General features: G+C 43.4%; 1 protein-coding gene across 1 annotated transcript in view; it reads left to right on the top strand.

Moving 5' to 3' along the window:
- Positions 1 to 1,106: 1,106 nt before the first annotated feature.
- The window catches only part of sorcs3a (sortilin related VPS10 domain containing receptor 3a), a 240,240-nt gene continuing 217,187 nt past the window's right edge, over positions 1,107 to 24,159 (top strand). Inside the window, exon 1 of the mRNA XM_014411902.3 lies at positions 1,107 to 1,991. Within this exon, the coding sequence (XP_014267388.1) occupies positions 1,314 to 1,991 (678 nt within the window). The 5' untranslated portion in view covers positions 1,107 to 1,313. The remainder of the gene's footprint in view (positions 1,992 to 24,159) is intronic.

The raw sequence follows: 24,159 nt of genomic DNA, 5'->3' as shown, positions 1-24,159 counted from the left end.
CAATTCATCCCAATCCATCAGTGAGTGTTCTCCCCCCACTCTACCCACACACACACACACACACACACACACACACACACACACACACACACACACACACACACACACACACACACACTGCCATCAGACTGACCTGCCTCTTTTTCATTCTTTTTTCATTTTTCATGTTGTTGAGACAGAGACAGATTGGCATGCTGAGTAGGGACATACAACACAAGCATGGGAAATGAGAAGCCAGTGAGTGCTGCTGACTGGTTAGCTGTGTCCGTGTAAAATCAGGATAAAGTCTAATTTCACCTCTTTAAAAAGTAATAGTCAGAATAATGAGAACAATAGTAGCAAAGTGACAGCAAAGTTTCAAAATGACTTCATTTTCTGGTCTGCATTTTTGTTTTAGGACTCTCCCACATTAGCTCTGCATGCTTAAAGCTGAAAGCAATACAGATTTATCTTAAAGTGGACAAAGGTGCAGCTCCTTAGTTATTCCTCTGTCTGAAACAAGCTGTTTTTCCTGCTCTTTAAAGCCGTCTTTCTTGTAATTGGCTGTGACTTGAAAACAGAATATTTGAACAGCTGCTGAGTGTGTGTGTTCCCACTTAAAAAGCTGTGTATATGAGTTGACCATATGAGCGATATCTCTCCTGAGTGACGTCACACAGAGCCAAGTGTGTGTGTGAGTGTGTGTGGGGGGAAGGGGAGGAGCAAGGGGGGGGGGGGGGGGGTTGAGCGTTTAGAGGTTCATCAATTCATGAAACTGTAACTAACTGAGCGGAACCATATCTGTAGGCACGGTGTGGTGATCTGAAAGAAATCCAGAGTGTACAAGACCACTAAGAGTAAAAAAAGGCCAATTTTACTGACGCCATGGCAACTATATGATATATAAGACGTGTGATCATTTATGGTAGGTGGCATACAATGACCATGTTGTATTTCTCACATCTAAACAACTTCAAAGAGCTGGAGGAGACTCAGCACCACGGACAGCGCCCAACTCTCTCTCTCTCTCTCTCTCTCTCTCTCTCTCTCTCTCTCTCTCTCTCTCTCTCTCTCTCTCTCTCTCTCTCTCTCTCTCTTCCGGGCGCACACTCGGCAGCTGGCTGCGATACAGCTCCTCCTCTCTCCTGTGTGGTGGCTTTCCCGACCAAAGATCCTTGGACGTGAACAGTTTCGCTGAAGAGCACTTTTCTTTCCTCCAGACGAGTAGACGGACAGCCAAGCGTCAGTTATTCCACATCGACCTGAGACAAAGGAGTTAAGGTGTCGGATAAGGTCTCCAACCGTCCTTCACCCCCCAAAAATCTCTGTCAGCGATGGAGACTTGGGCTGGCTTCTGCCCAGGCATGCACTTATCTCTGGGTATCTGGGTGATGATAGCCGCTCATACCCTACAAAATGCCAAGGCGGAGATAAGTTGCGCATCTTGCCCGACGCCAGTTCAACTTCACCAGGAGAAATTACAGCTGGGGATACGCGCCGACCCGACAGAGGAGCTTGCCACCCTAAAAAACATCCGAGTAGAGTTTAAGGAACTCGGAGTTACCGACCAGGATACTGAAATGGACGGCGACCGTGAGGCGGGGATTTCTGCCGAGGGTGCCCCCCAGTTCCCCCAAGATGCCAGTTTGGATGGAGTTAGTACGCAGGAAGGTGCACCCGGGTCCAGTGAAGAAAGTCGAAGCAACAATGATAAGCGAGAGACGGCTGAGGACTCTGCGCTCCGGAGAGCAAAGAGAAGCGGTCATGAGTTTGCCGAGTTCAGCGAGAATGGGTGGACCGGAGGGGCCGGCGTGGATGTGGGCTCTCCGGATGAGCGGGGTTCTATGTTAGACGCGCACAAACAAGGCAGGTCCGAATTCAGGTGGAACAGGGACGAAGGGAGAGGAAATACCCGCCAGGATGAGCCCAAGCTCACCAGCAGCACTTTCGCTCTGACTGGAGACTCTGCGCATAACCACGCGGTGGTCTACTGGTCCGGACAGAACAGCAGTGTAAGTACAGCCCCGCTTTAATATCGGCCCAGTTTTGTTTTCGTACTGGTTCCTGGTCACACTCCAATTTCACGCCAGCTGGCAGGGTGTGATATTTCCAGCAGCTCCGTGACGCGCAGAGCTCAGACTTTGTGCCGCGGAGTTTGGGTTCGCTGTTAACAGGTGCACCCGTGCAGACGCAGCCACAGACGCGCACCCGTGACGCGCTCGGGCTTGTTGTGCTGCACCGTATTCCGCCTCGACCTTTGACTCTACCGTGAATTACACACGACCCCCCCGTGTCAGTTCGTTCTTGTTTTCTGCTGTTTGGTGAACAAACACTGCGTAGTTTTACTCTCGTCAATGATGACTACGGATTTTATCGGGATTTATTGCCGCAGTGGGGAAAACATTTATGACTTATTTGTAGCATATCTGAGATATGAGAGTGCATGATTCATCCCTGTGACGCGAAGGTTTTCATCCGAATTAAATGTGGAGGAAAGGAAAGAGGGAGTCGTAAAAATAACGCAACCCTCGGTAAGTCCTCAAATTCTTTAGGCTATGTGTTTCTCCACTGGAGGACAGTTTGTGCTTCACCTGAGTCACCGAAGAATGAATGAATTAGGTTTACAAATATTTACAAATATCCATCCTTTAAATTAGTAATGAAGAAAAACATCCCCTGTTGGGTCACCACACAATTTCCAAAGCCGGAGATGAGGTTAGATTAGGTTACCCCCCCCCCCCCACACACACACACACACATCAGGTTGTTTGGCTGTAGAACAACATACAGTGTTCTAATGTAAGGAGTTTGTCCAGGTCAAAGCCAGGGGGAGGCTGCTGCCCTGCTGTGTGAAGCTGTACAGCAGCGATATAGTTCCAGAGAACCATTTACTTAATTCTAAAATGACACTGACCTCGTCCGAGCCTATTTATGCATATGAAATATATGAAAATCCTGCCCTTGTTACACAAGTGGGCCCTCATAGGAAGAGAATAATGAGCCAAAATGAATGTAAGTCATTTACACAACCGTGTAAGCTCACAGGGAGCCGTTGGGCTCTTCTTTGTGGTTTCACAAGCTTAATTTGTTGTTATGGCTGCTCCTCTGTCTTTACTCCATTTGGAAAAAAAAAAAAAAGAACAGAAAAAATCCCACATATTCAGTCTTGTCTGAGCTGATTATAACATGGTGCATGAACTTGTTTTTTAACCCGCAGTGAAGACCGAGGCACTGTGAGGGGAACGTGTGTGTGTGTGTAAGTGCATGTGTGTGCGCTGGATGGAGAGGGTAAGGAGGTTATTGTGTGTGGCTGCCCCCAGCTTTAAATCTTCAATAATTATCTCAAAGACTTAGGCCACTGTTTCAAAGTCTCTTTCGCTTTCATGGCGAAAAAAGGAGGAAATCATGTCTGGCCTCAAGAGCATTGTTCAAAAGAGAGGAGATCTGTTCCTTAATCTTGATTTGCTTTTGGTGCTTGATCTGCTGATGAATGGAGGGGAGGGAACGAGCGATTAAGCTTCAAGTCTTTTAACCAATCGGCAACAGTGGTTCAGTTAGAAAAAGAGTAAGTTGGGCAGCTAGGACTAACTGCTTGGATGGATGACCAGGCTTATTCAGCCACTTCAATCTTGACTGTCTGCAGCCTCATTTATTTTTCATCTCTTTGAACTACAGAGACAGTCCTCACCAGAAATGTAACCACCTTTGGTTGCTTTACACACTCAAATTCTCCCGAGCTCCCGTTGGCCTCGTGGTCAGGACACAGGTAGGCGCAATATTGACTCTTACCTAATATTGTGTCGTCCTGCTTGTGCTGCGAAAATAGCTCTGATGTTGGGCTCGTTGGCTTAGGCCCTCTGTGGACTGTACTTCTTCATAACTTTGAGGAAATGATGGTGGAAAAATTGGTCTGCAGACCACTGCTTCCAGACTTTGTCTTTCAGTACTTTCCCCCCATTAAATACAATATTTTGTTGACTTTCACAATTCCTTTTATCTTTTAAACTTAATACTCGTGTCTCTTTGACATTGATTGGTAGAATCTGTTATAATATAGAAACTAGGCCACCACTTCAGGCACATTTTGCTTGTCACCTCTATTTATCATAAACCTTTTAAGGGTTTAGAAGACATGTGCTAAGGTTAGTGTTGAGGTCACATGAGAGGCGATGTCCTGCACACTGTCATCTGCACTGTTTTTAGCCTGAGCCAAAATCAAATATCCAAATAACAACAGCCAAATACTTGATGGTCAGAGACTGATTTCATGTAAACAACTGATGATTCTAATCTAAATTCAGACCAGAAGAGCCCTTCTCTGTCTGATATTTGGTAAGATTTATTAATTATATTTTAACAGTTAACTGCTATAGTATTTTTTGTCTTAATCAGGACAATTAGAGATTTTGATTTTCACAAATTTATATTTGATTGAAGTGCTGTCTTGGGACCTGCTTGCCCTTCCAGGAAAGGGTAGAGGTGGAGAAAGCAGCAACAAAGAGCTGCATTGGAGGTGGGTTGCAAAGTGGCTAGCAGATGTACAGCAACTGAGGGCCTATACAAGATGGCTGGATGATCTGTACAGTACAAGCTGATGTGGGTGTTGTGATCAGCTGGAGGACAAAAAAAGGACTGGCTGACCTAAAAAAAAAAAAGGAAAAAAAAGAGAAAAAAAGTCTACAGTAGACGATCCACATCTGAAAGTCATTTCCTGGACCCGATGTTCACTGAAGCGTGATCAGAAACAATCTCAGTGGAAGTGTGGCTGTCAAGAAGCCATTTTTAAGGAAGGGAAACAGGAAAAAAAAGGTTATGCCAATAACACAAGCGCTGTGCTGAAAATCAGTTTCTTGTGGAGTGATAAATCCCCATTTGAAATTCTTGGTTCAAATTGTGAGCATGTGAAGAGGGAGTCAGCAGAGCGACACAGTGAGGCTAGAGCCATCTGCAAATCACAGCAGAGGCTTCGCCATGGTTTGATAGAATTATGAAAATAAAAAAAGTATTTTGATCCACCATGTAATATCATCTGGAAAGCATCTGATTGGCTTAATTTTTCAGCATGATAGTTAAAAGACACAGTGGAACCAGTCATGGATTGGCCTCCACATAGGCTGGATATCAATATTACTGAGGCTCTGTGTCATCTTAAAAGAGAACAAAAGACAGAAACAGCCAGAGATACGCTTTGAATGTCTTTGCAGAAGTCTGGGGAACTATTCCTGAAGACTACAGAAGAAAGTTACAGAAAGCTGCCTGAGACAGTTCAGGCTGTATGCAAGAATATAGGTGGTCATGTCAATAATTGACCTTTAAGCTCATTAGCATTGCACAAAGTCTGTTTTTACCTTACATACTGTATTCCCATGTAGATTTGCACATTTCAGTAAATCACTGCACATGTCTTTAGAGTTTCTTTGCAAACTAGCAAACATGTATGTGTAAGATGCAGTCATTGGTTGTTTTGATGTAATTATTTGATGTATTAATCTGAGTCTGATTATATGGTTATTAATGCATTCATTCATCCAAGTTACATAAAATTACCTCTATAAGTTATATATTGATCATAACATGAGTTTAACCATTAATAATGGAGGTTAGTAATGTCAATCTAACTAACTGATAAAGAGTATTAATGTAAGAATTCATATATTCTTTGAATTCCCTGAATGTTTATTTTTTTAAACATTTTCTTGGGTCATTCTTAACATTAAACTATATATGGCTGTTTAAAAAATAGACCTATTTTATACTTGTGTTTCCTTGTATATTTTTAATATGGGCCACGTGATTCAGTTCATGTCTGTGTATGAGAATAAACACCAAAATTAACAAGTTCGTGCACAGGTTTCGGTACAAAATGTGCAGCACAGTTTTTTACATGAAACATTTTGATTGTGAGATTTTTACTAACTGAATTTATTATTTTTAGGGAAGATGCATCCAAGCAGTTTAAAGCATACTTCACATTCAGTCTACTCAATATTTCCTTTGTTGAAATATTCAAATAAATTATAATATTTGAACAGAAAACGACTGCAGAAACCTGGATCCAGTAATTCGTCAAAGCCAAAGGCATCTGCACCAGGACCATCCGGATCATGTGGTTCAATGCAACCGGCCTCCAGGTTTAGCAGTTGTGGTCGGGCCACTGTTACTAAAACAGATGCAGAATTTTGTTGTCCTTTTTTTCTGCTGCTCAAATTTGGTTGAGTTCCAGCAGAGAATTTTTAGAACAGGCTCCATAAGATCAATGTTTACTGACTCATTGTTATGAGGCTCATATTTACTCTCTGTATAACAGTTTTGATTACGCAGGAGAAAAACTGTCTGCTTTGGCAGAGTTTTCATATCTTTCTCTGTTTTTTTGATGGGGACAAGAAGATTTATTGAATTTGAAAGTTCTCCCAAGTGTTTCCTCTCTATAGAGCCCAAGGTTATTCATTTTCCTCAGTTGTAGTAGTTACTGACTGGACCGAGGGACAGTTTGTCTGGATAAAATTAAAAACAAGCTGAAGATTTAAGTAGTTAATCAAAAAGCGGCCTGTGGTTAGTCAAAGATGGGTGCCACAGGAGGCCCTACTTGGATAAAGTTAGCAGTGGTTATGTCACATCACATGCTTCCCCGTGGCCTCAAGGAGATTCTCAGGGAGATAACTCTTCCTGCCAACCACCAAGAACCAGGCGGCTCAGAACACAACATGTGTTGATCACTGGAACCTTTTCTGACCAACAACTGAGCAGAGCCTGTGCCCCATCCAGTGACCTTTAGCCAGCTTCTCACCACGGACATTTAGAATTCCTCTGGATTAAATGAAAACGCACCACAGCTGGGTGACTGGTGTGCCATTTGGCTGACTAGCTGCAACATGGACCATAAATTCACAACATTTGTGCTTCAGAGACTTTCTCTCAGCCTTACTTCAGACAGATTATTCGGCTGTGTCTTGCACTGCGACTACCTGTGGGAGGACTTGACACTGCTGTGGATTCCCCGGGGGTTGGTGGCGTGTCCACACACAGTGTGTCGTCGCGTGTGTCTTAATGTTTCTGTCTCAAGCTTAAGCAGGTTACATCCAAACCTTAACCTTAGATATTAACTGGCACTGTAGTGGTAGCCATGTTGAGAATAACTGTGATTTCTAATATTCATGAACATAATTCCAATGATGCATTCCTCCGGTGACGTGACAAGTTCTTTCCTAAGTATTTTTGAGCCAGTGCAACCTCCCAGCCTCAGCAGTCATGGGCATAATGGCATTGTGACTGACAGCTGGAATACAAAATGGAAAGCTTTAGCAGTGCCTCTTCTAGTGTGATCTTGAAACATTCGTCTCTTCTAAGGGAACCTTGAGATCCTTACCCATCAGCATAATCTAAATGAATATATTCCTTTAAGGAAGCTGTGACCATAAGTACCGGCATCGGGACGCCGGCTTTCCGGCTGCTGCATCTCTGCTCCTTGATGACTGTTTCATGTTCTCTGACACACGGTGCTCCCTTTGTTGTCCTCTGTGGGTTTTAAAGGGGTTATTGAAGAGTAGTATGGAAAATTAACATAATCCACTGTGGGTATTGCTCGACTTGAGTGGTCTTTAAAGTCGTGAGAACTCATGCCGAGGCAGGTCGTCCGTATCTGGCAAGTCATCAATAAAGCTGACTGCGTGTGTTTGAAATTCTCAAATCCCTCTTGAGAACCGAAGGAACAGTGCAGAAAAAAATGTCATGCAGCAAACACGCACACGCGTGCATGCACCCACACACACACGCGTGCATTCTGGGTATCTATAAGACATTAAATGCTATTTCATTTCCTCTGCAGGGTATCAGATTCTTCCTGCACAGGATTCAGAAAAATGATCTCTGTTTTGAAAGAATCTTGCAGAAATGTTTTGAGGAGACTGCTTTTTGCACACTCTGATCCTTCTTTGCAGCACACTTTGTGAAAGACGGTTCTATGGACTGACCAACAAGGATGAAGCATTCGCGAGCGCCATCTCTGCTGCGAGGGGAGGTGATTTAGGATGTAGAGACAGGCCGCGTTCCCTCTCACTTTCCATCAGCCCATCCTCCCCCTCAGCCTAAATTACTGATGCTAATACATTATAAAGTTGTTTCTTTTCTTGCCTCTCTTGCTACCCTGGTGGCTGTCTGCTCTGGAGGAAGAAGAGGGTGAAAAACTAGAATATCATAAATAATGAAGCCCTTCCAGCGAGCCCCAGCTCCCTCGTCCCTCCCTCCACCCTCCCTCCTTCCCCTAATCCCAGTCTAATTAGTGTCTACAAATTTGTTTCTCATCTCCTGTTTTCTTGGGGTTTTTTGCAGTGGAAGTATGATGTCATGGCAAGAAGCCATGTGCCACAAAACATGAATGGCGAATGGGTCTTGACACTGGCCTCCGGAGCTAGACTCTTGGCTGCAGTTCCCAAACAGTCGGGGTCAGGCTGCCGCTCGCTCTTGACCTACTGATTTCACGCAGTGTGGTTTTAAAAGCATGTCGTGTTGCATAATACTCTCACTGGGTTCGATGTGTAGAATGAGTCACTAATGTATGTTAGGTCATTTCTCTTTTTCATTTCTGAATGTGATTTTAGCTCTGTGTAGAATAAAAGGCAAAATCATTTGCATGGGATGCGAGCACAGCTGACCATTTTAAATATATCCAGAAAAACAGGATGAAATGAATACACACATTCCTATCAGCAACATCTTACCCTCGTGACTGCATGCACAAAACTCCTCTTGCCAGAAGTTAACTAGGTCAGCACAGTTTTAGCATTTTCTAACTTCGGCTAAAGGTCACCAGATGCACTTAAAGGTGTCACATAATGTTAAAACTCTCCTCAGCGCGGAAACGCTGCCACATTAAGGAAGCCATTCAGGAAGCCATCCAATCAGGATGCATTGCACCTGCTACTGCAGCGCGCCGCCGATCTTGGATCACATCAAGCTGCTAAAAGGCTTTGAAGCTATGAGCATGTGCGGAGTAGAAACCCAGCCGGTTGAACAAGAGGCTTTAAAGGCTGCGTTCGCCAAACCTAATGGCCTCATTATGTTTCCTGTGTGATTGCCACGGTGGCTGAAGCGTTGATGGAAGCCAACTGTCTACGACTTCAGAGAGTTGTGTAATCATACGCTTGGCCACTGATCCCGGTCGGCAGTACAAGGGTGCCGACATTATTCGCACGAGTCAGAGAGAAGGGTGTGTGTGAAAGTACACGTGTGTTAACTAAACTGATGCATGCCAGTGTCACGATTGATTTAGTCTCATTTCTATTATACCCCGTGGCTTTTTACCATCTGGAACATGCCGAGCATTTGGGGTATCGTCTAAAAGCGGGGAGTAGCTTCGTCCCACTGTCCTTCTCCTCGAGCTGTGAGTGTGAGACTTTCCGGTCCCAGAGGCACGTCGCATCTTGACCTTATCCAGTTTTTTTCCGAGCCAAGTGCGATACCTTGTAATGTTGATGTCCCTTGCCATTTCCCAAACATGGGCAGGCCAGGGAGAGCAGCCAGGCGATGAACACATAATAATGTCAGACCACAGTGAAGCGATAGACCGCACGCTGTGTTTCTCTCTCCCTCTCTGCCTCACCGTCTCTTATCCTCTCTGTCCTGCTTCAGCACGGTCTGTTTCTCCCACACACTGATATACATTCATTAGGTCACAGATGCACAAAACTGCAGACGTCCAAACCCACACAGCATACCTAAAAAAGAAAGGCGTGTAGAAAAACAGAAAAGAAAAGACATGAGCACACACACACCCTCAATCAGTCTCAGTATCATGTCTCACTCTCAGTCAGAGTGAATGTGTCGTGCCTGAAGGAGGCTGTCATTGATGGAGACTAATGTTGACACATCACACCCCGGACCTGCAGTCAATTAACACATTGTCTAATTAAAGTGATCTACTGGTTTATCCATGAGAGATTGAAAGTGGCCGTAAAATGTGTCCACACTGCGTTAATTTTACAATCAGGTCCGCTTCTTTATTTCCGTTTGAAGTTTAATGGTAATAACCTGCTTAAACACCTCCTATTACCGACCAGATTGCGTAAGCATCTTTCACCCATGGCGGCGGGAGATAGATATCCAAATTCAGAGGCATCTATTTTCTGTTAATACCCCTTTCAAGCTGCATAAAATACTCCAGTACGTGACTGAATTTCTGACTGTCCACAGTGTTTGGTGTGGAAGTCAGCCTGAACGTTGCCCTTTAAATAAATTATCCTTCAGCTGACTATAAGTCGTTTTTCTCCCCCCAAGGTTTTCTTCTACTTCCTTCCAATGGGGAACGCATTACATTTCTATCAAACTCAGTAATTGTCTATTTACCCAGCCCCCACGCTGAGCGGCTTTTAAAATTTTAATGGCGCTGTAAGAGTTGTTTGGACCGCTTGACGGGTACGGCGCTAATATAAGCCTGTCTTATAAAGGAGCGTGTGAGTGGTCACGGATATCAATGAATTATTAATCCTCCGGCTCTTTTATAGGGATATTCTGTGAGGGAGGACCTGGTGCCAAAACACAAAGTACGCTACCTCCTCACAATCCTGTCGTGACAAATACCGTGAGCCTGAGGTGTCGCTAACGATCCCTTTGGTTAGTCAGCGAATACAGGTGTCACTTACACCTCAAGGTTGTGGCATTTATTTCCCACTGAGGCCGGTTACAAAGGTAAATTATATTTACTGTGATGGTGATGTAATGAAACTCGTTACATTTTGCCTGTTCCCCTGAAGGTAACGCCTTTCACCGGTACACTTTGAGGCTGCACAGGACTTTGTGGTGAGCTGCATTACAATTAGTGGTGTTCCTGTTTTCATTATACTTTCAAATTCATCCAAGTGGCCTCAGAACCTCCCATTTCTATTGTCAAGTTCCACTTATTGACTTCCATAATGGTGCATTTAAAGACAGTTTATTAATAATATCAGTCTACTACATAAAAAGGCAAAACTCAATAGTTGATAGAGTCAGGGTCAGTTTGTAAGGGTATCTGGGTCTTTGTCCCAGTGTTTAGTGTGTTTTGGTTCTTGGATACTGGTTTATTTCGTTATGTCTCCTAGTTTTGTCCACTGAGAAGTTTAAGTAGTACTTCTAGTTATGGCTGTCTTAGTATTTGGTCCTGTTCATGTTTGGTCTCGTCTGGGTTTTCCTCCCCAGCATTTCCTGCCTTGTCTTCGTGTCTTTGTCTAGTTGCCTGTTTCCCATAGTCACCTCTCTGTGTGTGCTCCCATTACTTCCTGTTTTACTTTGGTAGTCTCCAGTCTGGGTGAGCTCTCTGCTCACTCATCATTCTTGTGTATTTAAGTCCTTTTTCTTCCGTCCAGTGTCGCGTTCTCCCTCATTCCCCGCTTTGTGTCCTACTTGCTTCAGGGTGGAGACATTGTTCAAGTTGTCAGACAACAGATGAAGATTTTGGTGCCACTGGACACCAAAACCAAGAGAATTCTACCAACTTTCAGCATACTGTAGATCCAGCTGTATGGATTACTCTTGCGTACCTGAGATGGTCTCTGTTTTTAGCTTTTAGAAACTATGTTCTGCGATAGCACACCATGTCAGACAATGGGAGGGGAGCTGCTGTCACATTTCTTCCCACTGTATATTTTCTAAGGCATCTGTTCATGTTACTGCTGATAAAAATACAACAGAGCAAACCCATTAGTGCCGATTTGTTTTGTCTGAAGCAAAAGCCAAAAAGGAGTTTTAAATAAACATCATTTATTGCAGCATTATTGCTGCTGATCACATTGCTTCTATGCATTTTTGTTTAAGGAGCACATTAAAATAGTAAGTGGCATTTAATGTGTTTTTCAGCTCATAATAGCTTGGATCTCTGGGAGTTGGCACCTGGATCCAACAGACAGCAAACTGTTGCCACCTGTAATCAAGTTTGTTTAGCTAATGCACAGAGGAATGAGGCTGTGGCATTGTGCTGCTAGTCAGCATCTGTCTGTTGTCAGCATAGAGATGAGAGGAGATTGTATTTGTCCACGTGCGCCGCTCTTGTTTGCTGCCAGGTATGGCTGCAAAGATTCTGGAAACTAGACTGCAGCCGCCTCAGGCTGTCACATTTGTAGTGATAAACGGCTTAAATGTGTGAATGTGTGTGCTTTGTGCATTTTTTTGCATCGTGCATGCACGTGTGCGTAACACAGTGTGCCCTTTTACAGAAACTATGTTCTAACATGCATTGATGCTAATGGATGTGAGCCTCAACTAATGCAGAAAATAATAATAATGAGAAGAAAACCAGTGAAAGAAGCTGAATTAAGAGTTATTAGCAGTGGATTATTTATCCGACAAAGCAAAGTTGAAAACTTTGGTCTTTATTTTTCCCCCTGTGGGTCCTTTGTTCGCCACAGCTACGGTAAATAAATAAAAGTAAAACTCTGAGGTGAAAACATGCTGTAAATGGATATATAATCATATGTAGCAACACCATAATGAAAAAGAAAGTGCCGATGTCTCCTCTACTTTACATTAACCTCAGCAGCTAAATAATTTGTCTTTTTCTTGCTGCCGTAATGAAGTCGTCCCTGAGCGGCCCCACTCCGACCCTCAACATTCATTTTCCCATTTCCTGTGTTTGTTTCTTAATTCGCCGCGTCTCGAGTTAGGGTTGTACAAGCAGTAATGTTGAGTAATGAGTGGTAACAGGCACGCAACTAAATAAATACCCTTAGTCTGACACTTTTTACGTGTTCCGGCTTGTGAGTCTCTTTTTGCCTGCATCAACAGCACAGTGATTTTCTGCAGTGTGGTGGCTCGTCGTGCTGAGAGCAGCACATAAAACGGCAGCCTGGATAAGGGCTTGTTCTTTTTTTTATGTAAAACCACCTTTTTTTTAAAATAATGAAATGAGCCTCTTGAATATTCACTTTCATTGCCGTTTCATTTGTTGATAAGCACATTTACTGATCTCGCAGTTCTTAGTAAGTTTCTTGCCCCAAAGTAGAAGCTTAAAGCTTTTAAATCCTAGTAATTCACAGTGAAGGTAGCCACTGTACTGCCCCAGTCCTGTCACAGCGAGACTGATAGGGAGCCTTTACAATCAATGGTGCTCAGTATCATTTCTGGTGTGTCATATACCTTCAGGCTACAGTGAAAATAAGGCGAGTAACAGTAGAGTTGCGCTGAGACTGTTTTCTTGTGGTTTAGCAAAAGTAGCAAGCATTTCTCAAGAAGTCCGACACCAACAATGAATCAAATCACTAAAACTTAACAAGGTTCAGCTCCAGCGCTGACATCAATATAAATTAGCTGCCAGAAAACTCTCTGCACAGCCTATTGGCTTCCTTCTGCTCATCACTGATGATTGCTTGGTGGTGGTACGATCATTTCCAAACCCCAAAGTTAGCAAACAGCTTAGGAAGGAAGTTTAATGTGCGGTGAATTTAAGACCACCCACATATTTGCTTAGAGAAACCAAAAGAGAGCTGAAACACCAAAATATGTCACAAATAGATTATTTTAAATTTGTATTTGCATGACAGCTTTAAGCTGTATTTGTGGATGTCATGGAGAACTAGTCCACGCTGTGACTTCAATTCAGTTCAGTTTATTTGCAGCACTGTGCACGAGTTTGACGCAGGTGAGAAAATTCTGTAAACAAAGAATGCTTTCAAAGTGTTAATCATTTATTTTCATCAATCGACAAAATGCAGCGAATGAACAAAAGAGAAATCTAAATCAAATCAATATTTGGTGGGACCACCTTGTACCTTCTTCTAGGTCCACTTGAACACAGTTTTTGAAGGAGCTCAGCTGGTAGGTTGTTACAAACATCTTGCAGAACTATCCACAGATCTTCTGTGGATGTCACACTCGATGATGTTGAGATCAGGGCTCTGTGGGGGCTGTACCATCACTTCCAGTACTTCTTGTTCTTCTTTATGCCAAAGATCGTCCTTAATGACTTTGTGTTTGGGGTCGCTGTCCTCTGCAGAATACATTTGGGGCCAATAAACAATCATTTCTATTTCTGAAAGCATTCTTTGTTTGCAGCATTTTTTTCCACACCTGCCTAAACTTTTGTACAGGTCTGTATATAGCTCTAAATCACGACATCAAATGCCTCAGTGGGCTTGATTTCCATGACAGATTCATGCCTGATTTTAATGCAACTCTTCCAGGACATCACAAACAGCACTGAACTTTTCTCCAGAATCTCAGATATTTTCTTTATTTTTGGTTGAATTATTCATAATTATTAATAAACAAAAAAACATGGTCATGGCCTAAGAAATGAGTGAAAAAGTGGCCAAGACCTTCAGAAAGTCCGGAAAACTAAAGTTTGGTTATTTGGAAGCAAAAGGTAAAGAAATCAGGGGTGGGTCAAGATGTAAGCAAAGTCTGTGGGCTGGTATGAGAACAGCTGATCAACCAGGACTCCTGGCTGAGTTTGATTCATCGGTCTGGCAGAACTAATGCTGTGCTTAGTTAGACCTACGTTGCACCAGGTGACTCCAAATACATGCTAATGCTAAGTCTTTTAGCCACCTGCAGTCACATTCTGTGTCCATGTGTTCATCCATGGTGGTGTTATTGCAGCCCTCCTGAGACTTTCACCGGACTACTTTCAGACAGTGAAAACAAGGCTACATGTTGGCTCTGATTTAAAATCCAGGAGCAGACATCCAGTGTGATTCATTGTCCATTCAGACACAGCCCACGACATGTACATTTTGAGGGATACTGTAGGACAGTGGTTCCCAAACTTTTTTTGCTAGGCCCCCTTTGTTTTACAAGAAAAATGTTCGCCCCCCCCCCCCCTTCTCGCACGCACAAACACATCCTCCAACCACACACGCCCACATTTTGCTCCATTGCTGTTTATTTCACACCTCAAACATTTAGTAAACAATTAAGCAAATACAAGTAATCTGCAATAAATTGCAGGTAGTAATAAAATAAACGACTAACTAATTTACGCTACGTCCGCACCTACACGGGTATTTTTGAAGACGCAGCTGTTTCGTCCACGTAAACGGCGAATCACCGAAAACGGAGATTTATTAAAACTCCTTTTTTGCGTTTGTGTGTGGACGAGGAATACAGAGTTCGGTATGTGCCTTTTTCACGTCACGCAGTGTCCAAGCTTTTGCTCCCCCCCCCCCTTTTCATATCGCGTCCCCCTGCAATGGCTCTGCGCCCCCCCTAGGGGATGGGCCCCACACTTGGGGTCTCCATCTCCTACAGCAGACCTTCCCAAAGTCAATCAAGCTGTACACCCCTAGTGGCTACATCCTCATTTTTCCTGGTTGCTTGTCACAAGGCTAAACCTCCTGAAACATTTAGCCTCCCGATGGCATCTCCTTTTTTCTCCCCACAGGCTACAAATGGCTCCCAATTGAGTCACGCAGCATGTTACCAGTAGCAGCCATATGCCGAAGCCATTTAATTATCACAGAGGTGTCACAATATAATAGCAGGAGCACCGGCTCAGAGTTGACCTTTTCATGAGCGGAGCGAGCTGGCTCGCTGCTGACTCGAGAAAACTGGACAAAAACCTGTTGGACATCGGTGAAATCATCTTTAGAGTTGAATTCACAGCTAAACATACTTCACAGCGTGTCTCAGACAAAACAGCCGGGGAATAAGTTCATCTCGTCAGGGACGTCAGTACAACAAAGCCGGTTGACCGTGGCTCTCCCTTCAACAATGAATGTTATTGTGTAATCTTCAATCGTGGCTCAAGAGTTGGGAGTTCGCCTTGTAATCGGAAGGTTGCCAGTTCGAGCCCCGGCTTGGACAGTCTCGGTCGTTGTGTCCTTGGGCAAGACACTTCACCTGTTGCCTACTGGTGTTGGTCAGAGGGCCCGGTGGCGCCAGTGTCCGGCAGCCTCGCCTCTGTCAGTGCGCCCCAGGGTGGCTGTGGTTACAATGTAGCTGCCATCACCAGTGTGTGAATGTGTGTGTGAATGGGTGGATGACTGGATATGTAAAGCGCTTTGGGGTCCTTAGGGACTAGTAAAGCGCTATATAAATACAGGCCATTTACCATTTACCATTTCAAAAGTAAGTCAGTTATATAAAATTTAATGAATTATGAATAATGCCCCATTTTCACTGTGGCCAGCCCAGACTCTGGCAGTATCAATTAAATTTGAAGGGAATAGATCTCACTTCAGTCCCTGTCTGATGTTGAACATGTCAGTGTAAAGACATAATGGAATTTAAATGAGACCGCTCAAATCGAAGTAATGATTCGCTGCAAAGAGAAAGGAGCTTCATTCATGCTGTTCAGTGTGGCGCGTTGACTTCTCACTCACCTTGTGTCGTTTCGTCTGTGCGCTCCTGTATTTGTGTCGCATCCATACATTCAGCTCGATTCACACTCGGATATCCTTCAAATTGATACATAATTTGATAAGACCGGGTTGTTTTCTCGCTCACGGCATTTATCATTTTACCACTGATAAGTGCTACGAATGCAGATAGGAAAGTGGAAGCTGTGTATAATTATTAACATTCGCAGAGGTAGGGCCGCGAGTGAAGGCATCGCTACATCATCTGGACCAGCGAGATGGATGAGGGGAAGATGAACCGAGGGAAACTAGGCCTTGCTGGGAACCTGCAGAGTGGCGTGCAGCTCTGAAGAAACCCAGCCCAAGCAATTATTACATCGTGCCACATTAATAAAAAAGGAACATGCTTCTTCACAGCAGAGAGCAGTTTAATCAGCTGTGACTGTGTTTGTATTCCTGTTCGTCTTCGTCCTATTTCTGGTTGCCTTTTGGGGTTTTTTCGGGCCTCTTAACACTTTAGCCCACCACATTTCCTGAAACACAGCGTAACAGTTGCGTTCAGTCATTTTTAGCAGGAGCGAGCGTTCTGTGTGTTCTCGTCGAACGAGTGTTCCTCTCAGTCTGCTGCTGTCGTTCCCGCCGGCAGCCTGGCACGGCATCCAGCTCGCAGCGAAGGAGGCCGACTCTTCCTGTCATTCCCGTGGTTCCACATTTGCCGCCTGCCTGCTGGCTGATCCTTAGGCAGTGCCTTTGTCCATCACTAGAGGGAGTGGGTAGCCTAAAGAATAATGCAATGTAATATGAGCCATAGGATGAGAGGAGCAAAGTAGAGTGAGTGATTATTTATTACCCTTACTTTAGTACTGTAGCCTCTCAGTGCACATGTGACTTCAAAGGACACGGCTACGAATATGCTGCATATGCACACTGTGCTGGTAGGATATGGCTGGCTTAATCACAGACACAAATGTCACGCTATCTGGCCGATGATAAGAGTTCGTGAGTTTAATTGAAATGAACAGATATGGGTTCAGTGTGTTTCTGTGTGTGACATAAAAGGGAAGGTTGGGGTGGGCGCGAGGGCACAGAATGTCAAATTAACTGGTGGAAACACGACAGCAGCAGGCATATGCTGAGTGATAAGGAGACACTCTGGCTTTCTTGGACCCTCACAAAGAAGCTAGTTCGATGCATGCTAAATATTGCAGCACATCTGCGACAGCATCTCAAATCTGCTCCCTCCTCTTTCCCCCCAGAAGTAGATCAGGCCCTGCTCGTCTCTCCCAGCTGCAGCCTGAGCCTGTTTGCTGCCCTTTCACAGCTCACTTGCCACACATGAAAATGTTTATGTGGCCCTAATTGAATTTAGAGCTACACGGTTTACCAGATAGAAAAGCATTTGTAGAGCCGGCTGCTACAAGAGAGATAATCCGGCTAGTAAAGATTCCCCGCTTCTGCAGCCCATCTCTGCTTTTAAGGCGCTTTAGTTTTAGCCATCGTGGTAGGAGGGAATTTAGGTGGAGCCAATTCTTAGCAGTGCTGTGCTTTCTGATATAGTTGTCACGGCGTGGCAGATTTTGCAGCCGTTTCATCCACTTTCTCATCCCTCGTTCCTCTTCTCATCAAAAGGTAGTACACACTCTTTTCTTCATTATTTTTAAATTAAAAAAAAATAATTTTCTCACTGGAAACCTCCAGGGACAGAAAAACAAAGTTAACAAGGAAGTGCTAAAAATTGCAGTTCCTCCAGTGGCCACTTCAGACTGGCTCCAAAAGGGAATCAGTCTCCAGACACTTATGTTGTTACAGTGTAGTAAAATAACGTTACTCAAATTACTATATTATTGTATTAACTGAACAAAGACTGTGGTTTGCTGTGAAGTTTGAAGTTTTGTTGACTGGAATTCAGAATTATATTTTCATGTTACCAGGGAACATATCTCTGTCTCACAGTTGCACCATAAGTGTGCCACCCTCTGATGCCACCCTCGAACCTCAAAGAGACCATATTTGGACCAAAGTGGGTTTTTTTTCTGAGGCTGGTCATCAAAACTGATTCAAATAGCAGAAGTAACAGTGTGTCGTCTGCCCAAAATCAAAATTAAACTGTGAATATCAGCCCAGTAAAATGAATTGGTATATTTTTTTCTGTTCAACACCAATTCCAACAAAGCTCAAATTCTCTTTTAAAGAAAAACTGAATGCAATGATCTTCAAATGTTGCAAAGTTAAATTTGATCAATAATCAAATATGAAAACTGAGAAAACAAAGTTCATTTTTGAGTTTGATGGCAGCAGCACGAGGAGAGACGTTTTGTCCCGTTGTTGTCTGATAGACAATTCTAGCTGCTCTGCAGTCCTGCAGCATCTTTGTTGTAGTTTCTGTCTCGTGAGCCAAATGCTCTCATTTGGTGAGAGGTCTGGATTGTAGGCAGGTCATCTTAGCAGCTGGATTCTTCTAGGAGGAGCCCATGCTGGACTATGTGGTTTAGCATCTTCCTGATGAATATGGGGCTTCCCTGTAACAGACGTGTTCTGGATGGGAGAACATGTTTCTCTAAAATCTGTATGTACCTTTCAGCATTGATGGATCTTTACCAGGTAACATCACAGAGCACTAATACTGAGCCGGATGACTTCTGTCCACGAGATCAAAAACTGTTCTGACTTCAGCACAGGTTTCCACTTTGTCTCGGCTTTAACCGAGCTTTGGTCCAGAGACGACGGCGGCTTTTCTGGTCACATTTGGTGTTTTCGTTGCATGATGGTGCTTTAGTCTTAATTTGTGGATGGCATGGCGAGCTGTGCTTGCAGACAGTGACTCTGAGCCCATGCACTGATTTCCATGACAGAATCATGTCTCCGTTTTATCCATGGCTGCCTGAGGGCCTGAAGATCGTCCCTTGCACAAAGAGCTTTTTCCAGACTCTCAGACTTTGTTGGTGATATTATGTGCCGTAGATGATTCGATTTTGGAAGTTTTCAATTTTTTTTAGTTGCAAAATGTTTATCCAGCTGTTTCTTTTTAGTATCACTTACTTTTCAAACTATTCGTTGAGATGTAAATTCTGCCATGAATAGAAACATGGGTTTCTGGGATTTGCTTTCTGTTTTTTCAGAGTTGGGATCGTACAGACATGAACTACGTTACAATCGCAGCAGAACAGCATGTCCATCATTGCTTTAAGTGATGTTATAAAAACACAAATCATGGGTCACAATGCGTGAGCGGAGGATGTACTGTATTGTTTTGTTAAATTAAACCCTACGCTTACAAACTGAAACAAACAGCTTACTTATCTTTATTTCAGACGGATAGCGGTCACACAGGGGCACGAAGTTCTGGTGGGATTCCGTCCTTGACCAGTGGCGTCCCAAATATGGAACTTGCCACTTCACTATCTTTGGGCAGTTTTTTTCCTCACAGGTTATTTTAAGGAGTTCATGCTTTGCTTTGCTGCTTGGTAGCAGATGACAGAGAGTGACAGGAAAGGAGAAAGAGAGGAGGAGGGGAGGGACTGACATCTCAGTGTCTGCATTTGACACTCAGACACATAATAATGATTCACATGTTACACTCAGCGGTGACTTCATCATATAGATTGTGCAGCTATTGCTTTGGTGACGTATCCATGTGCAGACACATGGTTAGGATTTACTTTTTCACATGCACTGATGCAAACCTCCACATGACAAACACACATTACTCTAAAATGTAGCACAATAGCATTGGGATATTTTGCAGATAGTGTGTCGCGTCTTGTTTTCCCAAACATGGAGGCAGCTTTTCAGCTTTTTCTGTCATTACTTAACATGTCATTGCAATGCCAACCAACACACACGAGGCCCCACAGCAACTTGAGGTGGTTGAATTGTCAACACAGGTTCAAAGGTCAGTGGAAGCATCTGAGCGATGGCCACCCAGAGTATGAAATGGCTGATCTTAGGGACTGACAGACGATCAGTGACACATGGGAGAGAGGTGCGGTTACAGTGCAACCCAAATTATTCACAGAAAAATGTGAGTTAATAAAAGCACTGCAACCTGCTTATGCACGAAAATTAAAATAATCTAAATTAAAATCTTTCCAGTTATTCCACTTGGTAATAGAACATGTGCATGTTTCATAACTGTTAACGTGTGATTTCCCGAAATGACGAACTAATGAAGTGATGTGCTGAATTACTGCAGTCTGCAGCATCTAAATGAGGATCAAACCACGCCAGAGCAAATTTTAGCATCGTGGTCACATGAGCCCGTAGTTGGCTGCCTATCAGACATTTTTCTGCCATGCTTGTTTTCACACCTATGCAGTAAACGCGCAAACAACGAACACACTGTCTCTCTCTCACTCACACACACACACACACACACACACACACACACACACACACACACACACACACACACACACACACACACACACCAAAAATTCTATTCAAAATAATAATTTAATCATATTTTCTTATCGGTTGGATATCAAAGACCCTTGATCCATAACAGGCCATGTTCCCTATGTCGGCTGTGTCTGCAGTACCATTGTGTGTGTGTGGTTGTGTGTAATAGGTGGGGGGTGGGGATCCATTTGAAAGAATCTGAATACATGGGAGTCTGGGGAGCATCATTTTTTGCTCTGCTGCATCGTGTCATCATGGAGTGGATAATTCAGCCGAGTGGAAAGTGTTCTATCAGGAGGCAGACAAAGAGCGCGCCAACATTGCCAAGCTCCCACTCAAACCTTAGATGCAACATCAAGCAAAGATTATAGATAATTAGAGCAGGAGCATGACTGGGAGCAGTCTGAAAAGGTGCAAAAGGAATGTAGTGGTGTAAAATACCTGTAGTTATCTGGAAATATGTCAAATCTGCAATCAGCCACATTTGTGCAGTTGCACTTTCACGTGTGCTATATAGTGTCTCTCCAACAGTTTGTGTGCGTAGGTGTGTGTGTGCACGTGCATACGTGGGGCCGGCGTAGATGGCATACTCACAGTTTTTGTGTTATTGAGAGTGACATGCAGTGTGGGTGGATTCACAATTCGGACCATATCTGCTCCTCGGGCTCTGATGTGCGTGGTGGGGGCTGGGACCAAAATTACTGAAAGAGCCCACTCCACATTTCTTATTGCTCCCTCGGGGGCTGCCGTTGTAGTAGCAAACTTGTCTCACTGTGGGGGCGTGTTGTGGCAGGACGCAGTTTGAAGGAACTATAAAGAACAAAGTGGAAACTTGACATCGTTGCAATATCGCAGCATTTGCTGGGTGTAAATAATCCGCCGTGAATTCGGGCCAGTAAGCAGAAGACGGGCGGAGGGCGGCTGGCGACTGTGCATGGACCCATGGGAAACGTGCACGCTGCAAGAAAAAGAGCTTGTGTTGGGGATTGTGTGAAGTAGCCCCACCCATGAAAGAGGTCTGACTACACAAACCAACAACAGAGAGGGCTCGATGTAGAAGTCGTTTCTTTTCTTCTATGATCTGGATTTAAACCTCTGAGCATCAAGTCTTTGCACTCAGGGAATTCTTTATATTCGTTTACCTTTTTATGGTCAGTACAATAGTGACATGTTGCTTTTTTTAAACAAACCCCAAGAGGAGAAAATAATTAATAATTAAATGAAGGTAGCATTGTGTAAAATTTGTAGAAAAAAAAAAGCCTGTGGCATTTCTGCTTTCACGTAAATAAATGGTTCTAATGCTTCTGTTACTACTAATTCCCTGTATTTGCCTCTGAGTTATGCCGACAGAATCAAATTTAACTTGGAAACTGAGACCTATATAGCTTCTTTTTTTTTTATTAAAGTAAGTGCCACCGGGGCATATTTTCTCATGATTGGATTAAAAATTTCCATATTGTAATTTAATATTTCTTAGTGTCACAGGCAATAATAGATACAGAAAGTAAGAGAGCGCTGAGACGATTATGCTAAATGTATATCACTTGTAAGTAACATTATTTATGCCTCATTTAGTCCACCAGCTAATGTCCACCATAAAAACCAATTTCTGCCATGTGAACAGATTCCAAAAGGCCTAAGAGGTGGCATATGTTTCCCCAAATTAAAGGCCTGTTAGAGCGTGTGAATTGGCTGCGCTCTCAGCGACTCCCCAGATGGATGGAGATTTCCCCGAGGAAAGGAACTTAAACCATCTCCACAGCTCCTCCACCTCCTCCTCTCCTCTAAGGAACCTCCTGTCTGCTACGACTATCGTAGCCTCGCTACGTGACCTTGAAGATACCGCTTCCTCTCCATTAGCCACGAAGAATATTCGGAATATTCCCTTCAGTCTGAAAGAGGACACACCGCGGGGAACGGGATACTTCACCTCCGTACTTGGACAATGTTTTTAATTTCAAAGTCTCAGTTCACTTGTCTTTTAAGGCTGGAAAATGTGTCTTTTCACTCAACGGGGACGTGGGATTAGCTTTTAAAAACACTGATATAGAGGTAAAATTGAGTTCAATGAATCTGCAGCCTTGCCTTTGGCACAGAGGATGATCGCTTTTTTGCCATCATGACTACCTAACAATGAAAATCTCAAAAATCCCCTTAGAAGCCACAGTTATAGCAATTAAAAACAAAGCATTTGTTCCCTGTAGTCTAATAATAAAGGCTGGGAGGCAAAACCATGGTGTATATTTGCTTCAGCCCCGGGGGAAGCAATTAGAGATCTGCTCCTGTTTTTAGATTCATGGTCATCCACGTGCACTCAGTAGTGATTTATTGATACATACAAACTGTGTTAATCTTGATTAGTAAACAGCCCGTGTGGTGAGTGGTGTCTGAAACCTCCCAGCGTGGATGGTGGATGACAGAGCTCCTCGGGCCATTTCCGTTTGGGTCTGGCAGCCCTATGGCAGCCGCTGGCCGTGTCTCCGTAAATCCAGTGTGGATGAGGGATGAATGCTGATCAATCAGGGTAATGCATTAAAACGGTCAGGCTGGAAGAAGATGGCGGCCGTACCTCCCCGGCACAGATATGAGAGCACTGTGTGGTCCATGCTGTCATTTATCCTTTTCTGTGGAAGAAAATATCAGCAACAGTGTTACTACATTCGATTATTATTCTCATATGGCGGGAAGTTTTCACAGCAGATTGATTCTGGAGGGAAAAAAAACAAACAAAAAAAATCACTATTTGCTCACAAATATACTGAAGAAAGAAAATCTAACAAAGAAAGGTCAAGTAGGTGATTGAAACCATAACAAGAACAGATGCGGTTTGAGCTACTGACATGTAAAATTACTTCAATGTTCATGTATGTAAATATATTTAGGAGATGCTGGCAGAGTGGGTGTTTCTGATGAAGCACTAATAGAATATTAATGAACTGTTGAGCTGTGAGGTGGGACAAGGTGTTTCTGGAGGAGTTCGTCTTTTAAAATGCTCATAAGCCAAAGAAGTGTTGTGGAAGATCTGATGTTACTGTTTGTGTAACCCTTTATTGCCAGTCGGAGCAGGCATGCTCCGTTTTGTGTAACTATTTTTAAAGCAAACCGGAAATCTAACCGGAGGAGTCGTACTTACATCTTATGCATTCAGCTTGTTCTAGGTTACGGTTGGCTTTGCAAAACTTGCATAAAAAGCACTTGCAGCAACAAAAACATAATATTCCAGAAACACGCTTTGCTGATCCGATCAGCTGTTCATAGCACTTCCTATGTTGGAATGGACGTCAGCGCGAACTATCGCATATTTACATTTACAAAGATATGCTGGTGTTTTTCAAATTAATTTGTGAGTTTGTGCCTTTCTGTATAATTTCTGGGATGCTTAGAACTCAAATTACACTGTTCATGTTGATGCTGGTTTTTTTTGAAAATTTACATTATAATATTTATTTTTATTTTTCCTGCAGTTTATAAAATAATAACAATAATAATGGATTGGATTTATATAGCACTTTTCAAGGCA

Source organism: Maylandia zebra, linkage group LG6 (genome assembly GCF_041146795.1).
Source record: "Maylandia zebra isolate NMK-2024a linkage group LG6, Mzebra_GT3a, whole genome shotgun sequence".
Lineage (NCBI taxonomy): Eukaryota > Metazoa > Chordata > Actinopteri > Cichliformes > Cichlidae > Maylandia > Maylandia zebra.
The sequence above is the reverse complement of the archived record's forward strand: the minus strand, read 5'-3'. Positions and strand labels throughout refer to the sequence as shown.